Raw genomic sequence first — 16,511 nt, forward strand, 5'->3', positions numbered from 1 at the left:
ATCTGCTTTCTTGAAATCTAATACTCTTGTACTACACTGGTTCATGACCCCTTTCCTCACCACGTTTAATTCAAGTAACATGTGATCCCTTTCCCATTATTCTTAGCCTCTCTGCCAGTAACATTCAGCATTCTTGTAGAAAGACTCAACTAAAAGCAAATGGCTTGGCTTAGGTTTGAAGAGAACAACCAATCTCTTGTTACATAAGGTGACCAATATAATGACGCTCTGAGGGATGTTTCTTACTTGAGCATAAAAACTTCATAAATGTTGCAACCTAGCTGATGCAAACATAAAACCTCACATATTATGTAAAGAAGGTCATAAATTCTTCAAAAATGAATTCACAGAAAGTTAATGGTCATCTTGCTTAAACACCACTTTATTATTCTGAAGTTAGTGCCTTTACAGGTCTAACAAACTGTACAATCAAACCAGAAACTGTGACTATAAATTTATATACTCAGCTTACGTTAGATAACATATTTAGGAAAACAACAGTGGTCCAGGTAACTGTTTAATACTCCCCCAATAAGCATATACATTAAAAAGTTTCAGATTTTCATTAAAATCCTCTTAATGCTTATTTAGCCACATATATAGGCATCAAACTGTTTCTTACAATATTTCATAGTTTAATATTGAAGCTCTATATTTTATTTTTAAAGCATTTAACTGTATTGGCAAGATAAAGAATTTCTGGTGATTCATTAAAAATGTTTTGAGAATTCAAATGATGGCTTCTGTAAACCAGGCCAAAATAACTTTAAATGCATAAACAGCAGATAAGTATTGGCCATTATTTCTTTAGTAGATCAGTAAAAAAAAAAACAACCCCCCTTCCCCAAAACTAATAGCCTATACTAACTAATATTTGTTTTAGTTTATGGCATCTTTATTTCCTGTACTTTACATCAAGTCACAGGATGTGAGTCTTTAGGGTCAGTAGAGAAGCCACAATACATACAGCTTCTAGAATTATACACCTATGGTAGTAAGAGCAGAATTTGTCTTTGGCCTGCCTAATCTCCACCCACTCACAACAAGAATTCAGTATTTCCTTATGAGAATGATACAACCAGGGAGGGATGGCAGACAGAGGGAGTAAGTCTAAAACGAGGAGGAAAGGCAGGAGAGGAAGTGGGAAGGAAGCAGGAAAATCCAGTGGCCTACACTACACTATCGGTAGCTCTTTTTTTTTTGACTATCTGAGAAGTTGTTTGCTCTTCTGGACCTTAACCAATAAAGAATATTTGATTTAGTGAAGATTTAGATGTATTTAAAATACTGCGATGCTTGCATTTACAATGCAGAGCAGTCACTAACTGTTAAGTTGCCACTGAAAAGTACTGCTATATTTTGGCTATACATTTAACTTTGACTTTCTGACTGAACTAGAATAGAGAACACAGTATTGCCCAGCCCAGGAGATCAGCTGAATTTAAAAAAAACAAGAAGTCAGATTTGTGAGCACTTGAAGACAATGGCAGAGAAATTACCTAAAGTGTTAAATTTTTCAAACACGCAGCCCCTTTCCCCTGCATACTATATTTGAATGTGTATTAGAGCCATCTGCAGGTAGTAACATTTGTAGTATGCATCTGGATAGTTTATACCAGTTGAATCTTACAACATGCCAATATACACATCTGTTCTCGTCAGCATTCCTGTGCGACCAGGGAGCTTCAAACTGAGATATTCAGAAATGTCTAACATGCCCCATTTTCAAAAAATATTTCTAACAAATGAAATATACTTTGCGGCATACACATGAAGATTTCTCTATAAACATACAGCTATGGAGAGGATATTAGAGCAAAGTTCGTCTAACAGCCTTGATAGGATGAAAAACAATAGATAATTTTTTTTTTTTTTTTACTGTGGCATTTCTAATAATTTTTCTTATTTTGAAGGATAACCACAGGAATCACACTATTGCTTGCCAGTAAATTGAACCACCACTCCAATGATTTAAGTATTCTGCTCAGTGTTTAAAGGAAACAGCTGGGAGTAATGGGAGTATGTTTAACTGTGTTCTTTTGTGGGATGCTTGCGTTTTGCTGTTGTCTATGTTTTCATCATTGCTGAAGAAGCTTGAAAGCAGGTGAGCTGCAAGTGCATACTACTTTTAAATTTGTTTAGTAGCTCTTCTAATAACCTGCAAAAAAGAAAACATTTTATAACTTTGGCAATTTGGAGTTTACAGATTTGGGGTGTTTCAAGTTAGGCTTATCCATTTATTTAGAAGGTAATTAATGTGGCATATATCACAAGCTCTCTGACCTTGGACACATTAAGGCAGTAATATTTCGGTATACATGAAATGTTAAGTTTCTCCAAGATAGCATATCAGGAGCAAACATGCCCTACTACAAAAGCAGGTACTGTAGATGCACACCTATTTTTTAAAAAAAATCCACTTATTGTGAGTAATGCAAGGAAAATCTTATTTTGTTGGGTTCAAGTTCCTCTAGTACTTTCTTACCCTCCCACAGTATCATATCAGACAACTGGGTGCTCTGAAGTAGTTTTACATCCTTTGGTAACAGATCCCGTATAGACCATGGTTAAGAGACCAGATACTTGAACAGAGAGACTGCTGATTCGTTCTAGTATGAAAATTCTTATAATTTCTCACAATATAGCAGGAAAATGACAAATTCCACTGCAGTGACACCAACAGACACATACTGGAAGCAGCAGCTTTCAGAGAATCAGTAGCGGAGCATTGGGAATGTTAGGACCACATTGTGTTAACTTGACACTTTTTCTTACAATCCCACAAGCTTGTTCTTTTAGAATGCATCGCAAGGAGCCTGTTTTTGTGTGGTTGAATAAGATAAGAGAAAACCCTACTTAAAGCTTTAGCAGTTATTTCTGTGTTCTCAAATACATGGTCAACTTAAATCAAGTCAAATGCTGGCACTTGTTCACAAATCCATATATAGCTGATGTTTAGATGTACAGCAAGCACAAGTTATATTTAACCTGCTGCATAACGGGACAGCAAAAATTATGTGCTCATGGAAGAACATAGCCTCAGAGGTATTATCAAGTTGTATGCTTTTGCCTTCATATAAATGATATCTTCAAAAATAAATTTTCATTTAAAAGGTGACCTGCAAAAGAAGAAAGTGGGCTTCTTTCTCCCAGCCTCCCCCCCTTCTCCCCTCCTTCTGGTCTACATCAGGGGTGGCCAACCTGTGGCTCTTCAGAAGTTAATATGCGGCTCCTTGTATAGGCACTGACTCCGGGGCTAGAACTGCAGGCGCCCACTTTCCAATGTGCTGGGGGTGCTCACTGCTCAACCCCTAATTCTGCCACAGGCCCTGCCCACACTCCACCCCTTCCCTCCCCACCCCCTAAGCCTGCTGTGCCCTCGCTCCTCCACCCCCTGAGCCTCCTGCACACCATGAAACAGCTGATTGAGAGGCGCTGATCGGCAGGGCTGCCAGTGGGTGGGAGGTGCTGGGAGCGGCGGGGCGGGGCGGGGGTGGGGGGGGAGCTGATGGGGAGCTGCTGACATATTAGTGTGGCTCTTTGGCAATGTACATTGGTAAATTCTGGGTCCTTCTCAGGCTCAGGTTGGCCACCCCTGGTCTAGGTCTATTTAGACTGTAAACTCTTTTGGACAGAAACTGTTTCTTTCTCTGTGTCTGTACAGTGCCTACCACCCTGAGAAAACACACACACACAAAATAATGTGGTCTGAGCTTTTTTTTTCTTTTTAAAGCCTGGTTTGCTACTTTGGAAGACTCTGGTGCCGAGAGACCTAGTAAAATGGCAACATCACACAAGTCAAGAGATTGAAAGCTGAGCAAATGCAAGGTGATGAGTTTTGCCATCAGGCTATTTAAAACTTTTTATTGTTTATGTTACCACCTATTGAACTCAATGAAAATATTTGTGTCACAGGTATGACTAGAGGCCTCAGATGAGACTAGGGGTCCCACTGCGCTAGGCACTGTACATACATGTAATAAGAGAGAGTTCCTACATCAAAGAATTTACAATCTAACACTAGCCAAAGGATGGGAGAAAGGAAGTACCGTCACCCCCATTTTACAGATATGGAACTGAGCCACAGAGCGGTTAAGTGTCTTGTCCCAAGTCACACAGGAAGTCTGTGGTAGAGCTGGGAATCGAAACCTGATCTCCTGAACAGTAGTCGAGTGCCTTAACCACAGACCATCTTTCCTCTTCAGCTACAATGCATATGGAGATTTTGTTAAAGATTCAATGCTGTCATCCCTTTAACTAGGTCACACTGAGCATCTCAGATTGACAAGAAAACCTCCAGCAAAACCAGGGAAAATCAGAATTCATATTTCTAAGGTAAAACCAAGCATTTTGGGGGAGGGGGAAACCCCAACACTTTTAGGCCAACATTGAAAGAAGCAAGAAAGGAGAGCTCACACAATTTTATAAAATCCTTTGCAGGCTTCCTTTCAGCAGCTGCCAATCATTTCCTTCCAAAAACAAATAATACGTTGTGTACTGTAAAATTAACAAGTGTGCGTCTTTCCCAGGATCAGCGAGTGAAAGCACAAATAAATTAATACCCACTTCCCCAATAGCCCTTCTGGGAAGGGCTACTGAGGACATCCATCATTCACACGCAGGCAATATTTCAATATTACATGGAGTGTGCTATTGGTAACACCAGCAGCTCTAAATCATTCCATAAAAAATACATTTAACATAATTATTTGTAATTTTGTCATGAATGGTGTGGGAAGTTTACAGATGTAGTGGTAACATACATGAGAAAATAATCTAAGGTATAGAACACATCCTTAACTCTCTGGGCCTCAGAGCTGCCCTCTGGGTGGAGGTAGAGCTGTAAAAACTGTACCGTGCTTTGTTTGTGAACCGCCCTCTGTAATTCAGTGCACAGTGGTTGGAAACATACCAAGCCTTATGGTTTTGTCTGAAAGTTTAATTTCGATGAACTCCAATTGCAAAGGGGAACCTTCCTTACGGCTCCTTTCGTATCTTCAGACCCTCCTGTAGAGCTCTAAAAGGTGGGGAGAGGTCTTGAGGCTTGTGGATGACAGGAGCAAGGAGTAATTGTTGGATAAATGGATGGAGGCCCATTGCAGGGAGGCCAGGTTCACAAATTTTGTAGCTGTGCAAGCATCCTTTGCTTGTGTCTACAGAATATTGAACTAAGGTGATGTCTGAATGGATTCCGTGCAAATGTTTCACACATCTTTGGTTTCATAGACAGAACACAAACCAATACCAAGTTTGTTTTTCTGAGATATGTGTGTGTGTTGTATGTGTAAATACATTCGTTATGGGCTCAACATTGTAAGGTGCTGAGCACTCTGGCCCCAAATCAGTGAAGTGCTAATTACATACTTCACCTTAAGTGTGTGAGTGGGCCCATTTATCACATGGCATTACTAACATGCTTTAATCTAAGAGCATACTTAAATTCTTTGCTAGACTGGGGTCATAGTGGCCATCATCTTCAGATCTGAATCCTTCTGGGCCCGTATCAAGGGCCCTTGCATAATACAATTAGGAGATGGTATCAGTGGCTATTTTAAAAAAAGTTATTAGTTTTTAATTATATTCCAGAATCTAAGCTTCCATTTAGGAAAACAATAAAGTTTCTAGCCCTTACAGTTGTGAACAAACAGGGGAAATGAACACAGCAACATTTGCTTGAATTTGCTGACAGCCTGAAACAATAGGTCTGGAGACATGAATCTGTCCATTCACCACAATGGGTGTTAACTCTGAAAGTTAATTATGACAATATAAATGTCAGCACTATTTCTGATTTTAGTATAAACATCAAGCTAATGTGCTTATCCACCACTGCTATATAGATACTGGTTTAGATGTAGCAGGGCAGAATACCTTTGTCAAGGGCTGCTGGGATGGGGAAAGAGGAATTCAATTTCCTCTTCTAAATTTAAAGGAGCGCTACATTCCCCTCTTATTTAAAGCCTTTGGATTACAAAGCCAAACAAAACTGTCTTCCAAGTTCCCCAAGACACCAATTGTCAAAACCTTCTGTTTTCCTCCCTATTTTTCCAATGCAGTTATTGGTATTCAATAGAATAAGACAATGCAGCACACTGAAACTTAAAAATTAGCGTGGAAAGCTATAATTGACTGTAATTCAAAAAGAAAAGGAGTACTTGTGGCACCTTAGAGACTAACCAATTTATTTGAGCATGAGCTTTCGTGAGCTACAGCTCACTTCATCGGATGCATACCGTGGAAACTGCAGAAGACATTATATACACACAGAGACCATGAAACAATACCTCCTCCCACCCCACTGTCCTGCTGATAATAGCTTATCTAAAGTAATCATCAAGTTGGGCCATTTCCAGCACAAATCCAGGTTTTCTCACCCTCCGCTCCCCCACATACAAACTCACTCTCCTGCTGGTAATAGCCCATCCAAAGTGACCACTCTCTTCACAATGTGTATGATAATCAAGGTGGGCCATTTCCAGCACAAATCCAGCCCCCCCTCCCCCCCGACGTTCTGGTTAAACTTGGATTTAAACTTGGAGAGTGGTCAGTTTGAATGAGCTATTGCCAGCAGGAGAGTGAGTTTGTGTGTGTGTGTGTGTTCCGGGGGGCGGGGGGTGGTGGTGGTGGTGGTGAGAAAGCCTGGATTTGTGCTGGAAATGGCCCACCTTGATTACCATGCACATTGTAGGGAGAGTGGACACTTTGGATGAGCTATTACCAGCAGGAGAGTGAGTTTGTGTGTGTATGGGGGTGAGGGGGGGGTGAGAAAACCTGGATTTGTGCTGGAAATGGCCCACCTTGATTATCATGCACATTGTAGGGAGAGTGGTCACTTTGGATAAGCTATTACCAGCAGGAGAGTGAGTTTATGTGTGTGGTTTTTGGAGGGGGGTGAGGGGGTGAGAGAACCTGGATTTGTGCAGGAAATGGCCCACCTTGATTATCATACACATTGTGAAGAGAGTGGTCACTTTGGATGGGCTATTACCAGCAGGAGAGTGAGTTTGTGTGTGGGGGGGCGGAGGGTGAGGAAACCTGGATTTGTGCTGGAAATGGCCCAACCTGATGATCACTTTAGATAAGCTATTACCAGCAGGACAGTGGGGTGGGAGGAGGTATTGTTTCATGGTCTCTGTGAGTATATAATGTCTTCTGCAGTTTCCACGGTATGCATCCGATGAAGTGAGCTGTAGCTCACGAAAGCTCATGCTCAAATAAATTGGTTAGTCTCTAAGGTGCCACAAGTACTCCTTTTCTTTTTGCGAATACAGACTAACACGGCTGTTACTCTGAAACCTGTAATTCAAAAATGATACTGTATTGATTAGACTGGACTAGGGAACAGAGCGGTGACACATAAAGCCAAAGTTTCTGCTGTATAATTTAGGTCCAATGTGCCACACTGAATCAGAGCTTTGTCCTGAATCAGGGCTGCCATTCTGTGACTCACAAAAGTCAAATGCCATAACTTATTTTTCAGCACCACTATTTTGGTACTGCACTAAAAAACTAGCGCTCTTGAGAGTGGTATTATAAATGTTAAAGAAAGTGCAAGTACACTTACTTTTTGTCTGCTCCACTTAAGAGTTGTGGCAGGGCTTCCAAAGCTTGCTTAAAGCTTGAGCTGTAATGCAAACATATTTAATATTTCCCAGGCATAATAGCTCTCTCTCACAGCTCCCTCCGTATCTTCATAAATAGATACTTTAATTTATGAAATGTTTTGATTTAGCTAAATTAACACATTATCAACTCAACACCTCAGGCTTATGAATAATTTGAATATAGCCAGCCATAGGCTCAAGTAGACTTCTAGCCTGAACAAATTCCACAGCCACTGAAAATACCTGATACCAGATAAACCCTGGAGACGGACAGCAAAAGTATTTATGCAGAACATAGTCGTTGTGAGGGGCCACAGAGAAAGAGGAAGTCTCTGAAATAACTGGTCTTAGTCATTTATGGTACTATAGACAATAGTTAACAATCTGAATTCCACCCATAAGTGAACAGGAAAAAAATGAAGTACAGATGTATATGCTCTCACTGGCTTGCTGTACTTAAGAGACAGGCCACTGCATTCTATACTAGCTGAACAGCTGACTGGCATTCCAAGAGTCCTACATCGAGAGTGTTACAGTAGTCAAATGCTAAGTTGACAGAGCTATAGGTAACAGTGTCAAAATCTGCATTCAAGTGGGAAGGATACATTTTGGCTAACAGAAGATGAATGACCACTTCTTCTAGCGGGGATCCAGGAACCAGGAGGAGTCTAATGAGACCCAGAGACTGTGAATCACTTTGTTTTGATGGCAACAAGCAGGATTTTCATTTTATCAAATCTGTGTTTTTGCCGAATTGTTTTCATCCAGATCCCTATCTCTGCCAGACACTTGGAGAGCGGGGAAGTAGTACTCCCAAAATTAGATGAAAAGATACTGCTCAAAATGTTATCATAAAAGTAACAATATTTCCCATTACCAGAGATAAGCTTAATAACAGAGTTTTCAAAGTATGCCATTGTTTGAAATTAATTTGAAATAAAATTACTTTAAACAAATATTTAAGCTATATTTAGCTTATTTTAGTTTTTTCATATTTATCAGGCATTTCATTTTAAATCAACAGCACAAGCTACTTAGCATCTTACTTGCTTTCTGGCGTTAGGTATATGGCCACAGCATCTCTCAATGCACAAATTTCAAGCCTTGCCTAGAGACAGAATGTAACCATAGTTACAAATTTAAAACATTCTTTGGTTAATTAAACATATATGTCACAAAGCCTCTCGCCTGTTTTCAGAAGCAAAATATTACTGCACACTGCACCTTTAAGCAGCCTTAATAACTTCAATAACTTGTTTCCTGTATTTCTGGTTACCACTCTGCCATGTCAGTTAGGAAGTGCTGCAGGAACGATTACAAATTTGTGAAATTGAAGTCAAATTGTTTATCCAATCACTATGAAGTTGTCTCCAAACAAAGAGCCGTCTCCCAGTAACAGTACCAAAGCATGAATTCTGGTGCTCCTTTTCTGCTCTGAGATAGCATTTCTGTGCTTTTATATCTGTAGCTATTGCTTTCTACAGGTCAAGACTAGCTCCTTACAGCACAGCTTGGCCAGAGAGGAAGAAAACACAAGAGAACAAACATCGGTTAAAACACATTTTAGTCTGGGTTTTGCTGCTGAATTTATTTTCTTCTTCAGATGAGGAAGTAGATGGTTCTGCTCCACTTATCTCATCTGTCACTTTGCTGCATATACAGGCTTGGGGATTTTACCTCAGCAATGTACCTGTGTGTCAATTTCCAGCTAAGCAGGCTACGATGGAAAATGAAGTTTGGGTACATTTCCGAGGTAAAAGTGAATCAAGCAGGGTATAAGAGATCTTCTTTGCTCTCATTGAAATCATTTCCACCATGGATTTTATGTGAAGATGGTAACACCATGAATTTGATCAATACTTAAAAAAATATGCCATTTACACATTTCTTTCTAGAAATGGATTAGAGCCACAAACTTCACCATAATTCACAATCGGCTTTTGTTCAGCCCATTACAGAGATTCTGATGGATCCAGCCATGAAATGCAGAGACTGATCCAAACATAACCAAAGTTAATATAACCACATCAACTCTCTAATTAAGCTTTTTAAACTCTAACATACATATTTATTTTCAACTGTAATGAAGGTTTTTGTTTGGGAATATCTTATACATATATCATACATACAGTTTTTATTTTTCCCTGCTGGATAGGCAGCCAGCATAGGTTTGTGCTTTCAGGGTGCAGGACTTCCTGGCAAGCATTAGGATTTAGCTGACCACCAATTTTATGGTAAAGAGAAATGTTTCCCTTGTAGGAAAATGGCAAGCATAGATCGGCCTTCTCAACTTTCCTGAACATCTTGTAGGTTCTTTCAGGATGAATGGGTTAGGATTTTTGAGAGCTGGGTACCTTAGGGGCTTTTAGACCCTGGTTCTGCCACCAATAAAATTTTGAGTTACTGGGTTTTAGTGTAAAACTAAGTTGTGTAGTTTTGTTTCAGTTTTAAGAGGCAAAAGCCCACTGTGGTAGCGGCACATTATCAGGAGCCATAGTTTATGCCTAACATCAAGCACAAGGCTGGGAAGTGAGCGAAGTCTGGATATGTAGGGGGTGTCTAGATCAGGGGACTGGCTGTTAAATATAGATTGAGGCGTCTCTTGTCAAAGCTCAGTTCTTTCCACAGGGTACAGGTATTTTTGAGCAGTTTGGTCTGGTCCATATCCTACCGGTTTTGGTACAATCAATCAATCAATCGTGAGGGTTGATTATGGCCAGAATGATAGAAAGGGACCACAACTGACAAATTTTTCTCCTGGGAGAGACAATTTTTTCAGTTATGGGTTCAGGTAGTGAGTTCAATAAAAGGTGGGCTGCTTATTCAACTCAAAAGTTAATTGTGTAGAGCCTTTATTTACCAACTTTACCCGGCTCTGACAAGAAGTCCTTCCGACAAGAATTCTCCCTCAAATGATACTCTACTAACAGTACTTGGAAAGTATTACAAGTACATTTAAAATCAAAACTGTACATAAGGTTTATAATATGGTGCAATTTAATATTTAGGTTTCCCCCCACCAGATGCCAAGTCTGCTGGAGAGAACATGAAATGGCAGCTGGTAGTTCCTGCAAGTCCTAGAGAGGCTGTACGTCAGAGAGAGTACCCGCTGAGTCAAAGGGAGCTTTCTTTTTTCTTTAGACTTCTCTAGAACTAGTTCAAACGACTGGATCAATCCGGAGTGAGTAGGGCCGTGTTAAAATATCTGTTTTACCCACGGGTTGGTAAAGTGCCACCACTTCCACGGTCTGAGTTCAAAGTGGGCACTGCTACAGTCTGAAAGACCCTGCCACATAGTAGAGTTCATTTGTTTAAAAAAATCATAAGCCTGGTTTAAAAACAAAAACCAAATATTTGAATATAGTCCTGAGGCTCTGCATTTAATAACATTATACAACTATTGTGAGTAAACTCCTCGTCCCTCCAAAATCCCTTGTGGAAAACATGCACAATTAATGGTAGGTAAACCACCAGAATGCTCATGTGTGCCAATATGGAACACAAAGCTCCTTTGTCTCAGACCACTGTGGATTACATCGTATCACATTTCGTCTCAAATGCTTTCCTTCTCTCCTTGTCACATTTGTGAAATACCATGTGTATTTAATATATTTACATGTAATTACATTTTAAATATACACTAGTTAATTCCACCCTTGTAATTTCACTAGGCTATGGAGTCTTCTGCTCCAATTAAGTTTAATTGCTAACTAGAAAGCATAAATAGTCTATGGACTCTCCTCTTTAAATGTTAAGTTGATAATATTCTACATTGTATCTTCATTACAAAGAGTGTAATATATTTTTAAAAATAACCCCATTTTTGTTTAGATTTTCAGCTGCTTTACAATTCTAAAACAAAGCCGAAAAAACAGTAAGATGGGTGTTGGCTGCAGATTTCCATTTCTTTTATCTGCCTTATTAAGAATAGATTTTAAAAGCTAAACAATCTTTTTAAATACAAGACATGGAAGAATTGAAGTAAAACCTGAATATGACGGTATTTTAAGATGTAAAATTAATTGACTGGATTACAAACAATTCACAGACCATATACAGCCTATAGGTATTCCTCAGTCAAAAGATTCAAAAGCACTGACTTAAGAGTTTTGTCTGAATAAGGACTATTGGATGTGATTCTATGAAGAATGTGATTAAACCATGTATTCTATAAATAAATGAAGCACCATAACCAGTGTTATAATTATTTACAAAACCCTAAGAGTTTACCCTTCCTTGAACCCCTTTGGGAATCTTAATGTCACAAGAAAAGCACTCAAAATAAATGGTTAGAAACAATGGGCCAGCACATATTCCCGCCCACCTCTGTTTATTAAAATACTCTGGTCACCGTTCATTTGCTCATTGTTGTCAGTAGTGGTTCATCTAATCTGAAATGGGAAAGGCAAGACTTTTGATAAATGGATCTTTAAGACCTTCTTTAATGGTAATTTTTGCAAGTGTTTCTGTAGTGATGTCATTTTGCAGCTTCAGTGAAACAGTTATGCCTTCCTCTGGAGTTGTACAATACAGGAAATGTTTTTATTCTCTCTCCAGACATTGGAATAATATACCACTATGACACATCACTACACTGGCCTTTCCACACTAATACCAATAGATTTAAAAACAAGCTATAAAATACAATTAAAAACATTATTAAAACCAAAATCTTTGCAAACAAAAATAAGAACACATTCAAAATATTTAATTGGCTGCTGTAAAATAATGGGTAAAAATATAACTTCTACAACAGCTGTTTGTTGCATTTGAGTACAAAGAGAAACTCAGAGTCTTTATCTACCTGTAAAGCTCCATTTTTACTGAACGATGACACACACTGCATCAGTCGACTTAGTTCTTCAGCAACAGATTCCACAATCTTTGACAGTACTCGAGGCACTAATTCCTTAGAGATAGTGAAGACCTGCAGGTTTTAAATCAGAGTTATGAATTGGGTATCTGTATTAATATTTATATTGCACCTTAGTATGGACATGCAAAGAGTTAACCTTGATTGCATGTTTCGCTGCTTTTCCCAGAAGCACCTTATCTTCTTCCCACTGCTCAGCCAGTTTGTTCCACCTGTTATGGCTTGTCATAAACCTAGACTGAAAACTCTCTTGGACTGTCTTTTTTTATTACTTGCTTATATAACACTGAGATCAATAGTGCCTGGATTCCCAATTAGGGTCCATAGTTGCTGCCATAATAATAATACAAAATCCACCTCCTAAGAAGCTTACAAAACAACAGAGTAATAAAACAAATAGATAGGTGCTGAAATGAGATCAAACAGTGTCAGAGACCAGAAGCTTGGCAAAAAAGTAGGTTTGAAGGAGAGATTTAAAGACAATAAGAGACTGTTAATGCACTGGAAGAGGGATAATGTCTCATATAATTAGGAGAGAGAATTGGGCAGAACACGGGGCAAGAGATGGATAAGAGGAAATGAGATCGGCCCTGTAGGTAGAGCAAAGTTGTGTTAAGCCTTGACGATGAAAATGAGGAGCAGTGTGGATTACATGTAGAAAAGAGAGGGGAAAGAAAAAGGGATGGTGATTTGAGGAGGAAGTGATGTGATCAGAGTCATGGGAAAAGATGATGATTTTGGTTAGAAATTTAATTATTCATTTGTTCAGATTTCTTAAAAAAACAAGCAATCAACAACAAATGATTCGGTCTCACTTTTGCTACAGGACTTTTGCTTTATGTGAAAGTTAGGAGTGTGTCCGATTTCACAGTGAAAAACTGCTTTATAGAAATGCATAATCAGTTGAAAATACTTTGAGAAACACCAGTATGTGGATGAGTAAAACTCAAATATGAATTTAGAAACCATACCTGATTTTTCATGATATATGTGAGAGTGATGTGTCATGGATCTCACAGACTAGACAAACAGTAATATAACAGATTTGCACCACAGCCAAGGCATACTGAGCACACACATGCTGGCTATCAGTCAGTCACTCACCCTGTTAGTTCAAATAATCATCTTGCTTTTAACTGCTTTGACCCACAAAAGCCAACAGTTTTGGTCACATACAGAGAAAAATGGTAAAAGCAAAATGGGAAAAAGCCATTTCATGCAGGTGTTGCTGAGCAATACAACACAAGCATACCAAGTAAACGGTCAAAACCTTCTAATAAGAACGTATTTGTACCCACAATGGCTGTTCTCAACGTTACTTTTTAGAACTCAGGAAAAAAATTCTCAGCTATAGTACATCATCACATTTTTGCAAAAACTATACTTATTTTGGTTTCAGTTCAAATTTGACTTTTAGTTAAAGTAACAATTTTTTTCACCTCAGAACCTGCCTATTGCACAGCTGATGGTTAACTATTGTTGTTTAAACTATGGAAATCAGCAGTGTTGCTAGCAAAATCTAAGACTGAGCCAGATTGGCAAAATTTCAGCAGAAAACAGTGTTACTCTTGTGGAAATTGTAAAATTTCACACCAGTGATCAAATTCACATAGTTCTGCAAGTACTTGCAAAAATGTCATTTCACACACAGAAATTCATGAGGCAAAACTGAACATGGGAGAAACAACTCGCATCCAATTCAGTAGGGTATTTACGCATGTGCCCTAATTTTAAGCAGGAGTAGTCCAATTGACACCAATGAGACAACAAACTCTTTAAAGTTAGTCATATGCTTAAATCCCTGTCTGAATCAGGACTTTAATCATCATACCTACTTAAAAGGACACGGCCAAGTTAAAAATCATTTTAAAAATTTCGTTACTTGTGTTTATTAAAACAATTTAGATTATTTTAACTGAATTTAAAAGAAAAATCTAACTTATTTTGTTTGTTCCTTTCATGTAATTTACGCATCCTGGAAAATGAAAATAGACTAATCATTTTCACTGTGGTTTATAGTTATGTTAACTCCTTCATTCTCAGGTACTGGCACAATGCTGCAGTATTTGTGCTACAGACACTGGAGGTAAATACCTGCATCAAAGCAAAAATCTGTTTTAATTGGAATTCCAAAAGCCATGAAAATATTTCAATTAGCATTAGTGTCTCTAATTAGAGAAAATATTAAAAGGAGCCTAGAATACTCAAAAGCCAATTTAAACAAGTAAAGAGGGTCTAAAGACAGAACAGTGTTATTTGTGCTATGTGAAAGAATGGTTTTGGTAATACTAATGAGAAAATACATTTTGTGATAGAGAGGGATGGGATTATTTCGAACAGGTGCTTTAACTTAAGTACTGTAGAAAATTCCTGCAATAGTCAATTTACACTTAGGTATGCATCTGCAAGTGTGCAGCTCTGCAAATAATTATTTCAATTTTCATCAGAAATTTCACATTTACTTTTTTTAACATACACTCCTCCTCTCTGTTGCACGCCATGGCCCACTTTGGAAGTCTAGACGGTACATATCCGCGGTTCCCAAACTGGAGATCATGCCCTCAGCAGACGGGGTCGTGGGCCAGCAGGTCAGATTCGGCTTGTGATCTGACGCAGTCTGCCCCCAAACATATCCAGACTTGCTCCATAAGCGATACACCAGGAGACCGCTATTTTGATCTACAAAATGGTGACCTCCACAAAGTGTGACCTCACACCTACGGTGTGTGTGAGGTCACTCTGTGCAGAGATCACCATTTTGTAAAATAGCAGCTTCCTGGCACAGTATTTGTGGAGCAGGTCCAGACACGTTGGCTGTGCGGAGTTGGTTGTATGGATGCCATTTAACCATTTGAACCATCTGGCTGTGCCAGCATCCAGGGGAGGGAGACTTGAATCCAGAAGATACTTATCTGTGGGCAGCAGTTTTACCACAAGAGCATCCTCTCTGCTTGAGCCAGTAGGAGTCTGTGCTAGCTTTTTCTGAGCTGGGAATCTGCAGTGGCTTGTAAGCGCCTTAAGGCAGGGCCCATATCTTCTTTTATGCCATCCTAAGTATCCTGTTAGTACTCAATAAAGAATCATTGTAAATTGCTGTCTCTGTGCTGTAAGTTACTGGCAGACAGCGAAATTATTTGGCCTGCCACACATGTGATGACTGAGCATCTCAGCCAGATGGAGTAATGGTTTGCATCCTTTTTCCCTGACTTGGACCATTATAAAGTATGATCGGGTGTGAAATCTGTTTGCAAGCCTCATGCCATGGATTTGCCAGCAGCTGAAATTGAACAGCTCATCAACATTTCCTACGATTGATTCTTGGGAGGAACATATGCCCAATTTTCTCTCCCAGAGTTCTGGTTCACCATCAAGAATGAACATCCTGCTTTCTCAATACATGCATTGAAACTGATGGTGCCATTCATGAGCACATATTTGTGTGAAGTTGGTTTCAGCACATTTGTGTCCATCAAGTCTCAGTATTGATCTGCCACTGATGTCACCATTAGATTAGATGTGCAATTTCTACTATGCGGCTGGATTTAGAGAAGCCATGTCGTCACATAAAAGTCCATGTGCTCACATAAGAGAGCACTAACTAAAATTCCTTGGATTCCTTGGTTGTTACATTGCTTTGTTGTTGTCTGGGTCACAGGAAACAGTAAGTCTCAAAATGGGGTCATGCAGGCAAATATGAACTATGTATCCATTCCAGATTTTCTATTTGTGCTTGATGAATTTCCATGCAACATGATGTACGTTTTCCCCCTCTAACAGCACATGTTCAACACTTCCCCCACACTCCCATCTCTTGAAGCACAAACTAGTTCATAGAAAGAGCACTGTATTTTTTTAAAACATGCACGGAAAGAGAAGAATTGAGTATTATACTTTGACTTTCCTCTTCTTCAGATTGTTGAAAGAAAATAAAAAGCACACACCCAGGATTTGTCTCCACAGGGAGTTAATCCAAAACTGCTACCCGTGATTAACTCCACATAAGGACACTTATTCCAGAACAAGAGTACCTTATT

The 16,511-nt window shown here is 39.1% G+C and overlaps 1 protein-coding gene across 2 annotated transcripts in view; it reads right to left on the reverse strand.

Annotated features, from left to right (window-relative positions):
* Positions 1-361: 361 nt before the first annotated feature.
* Positions 362-16,511, reverse strand: part of EXOC2 (exocyst complex component 2) — a 186,676-nt gene continuing 170,526 nt past the window's right edge. For both annotated transcript variants that reach the window (XM_048839740.2, XM_048839741.2), the window contains 4 exons: positions 12,409-12,531; positions 8,651-8,712; positions 7,565-7,624; positions 362-2,158 (listed from right to left, as the gene is read on the reverse strand). In XM_048839740.2, coding sequence (XP_048695697.1) covers positions 2,068-2,158; positions 7,565-7,624; positions 8,651-8,712; positions 12,409-12,531 — 336 coding nt within the window. In that variant the 3' untranslated portion in view covers positions 362-2,067. The remainder of the gene's footprint in view (positions 2,159-7,564; positions 7,625-8,650; positions 8,713-12,408; positions 12,532-16,511) is intronic.

This window comes from Caretta caretta, chromosome 2 (genome assembly GCF_965140235.1).
Source record: "Caretta caretta isolate rCarCar2 chromosome 2, rCarCar1.hap1, whole genome shotgun sequence".
Taxonomy (NCBI): Eukaryota; Metazoa; Chordata; order Testudines; family Cheloniidae; genus Caretta; species Caretta caretta.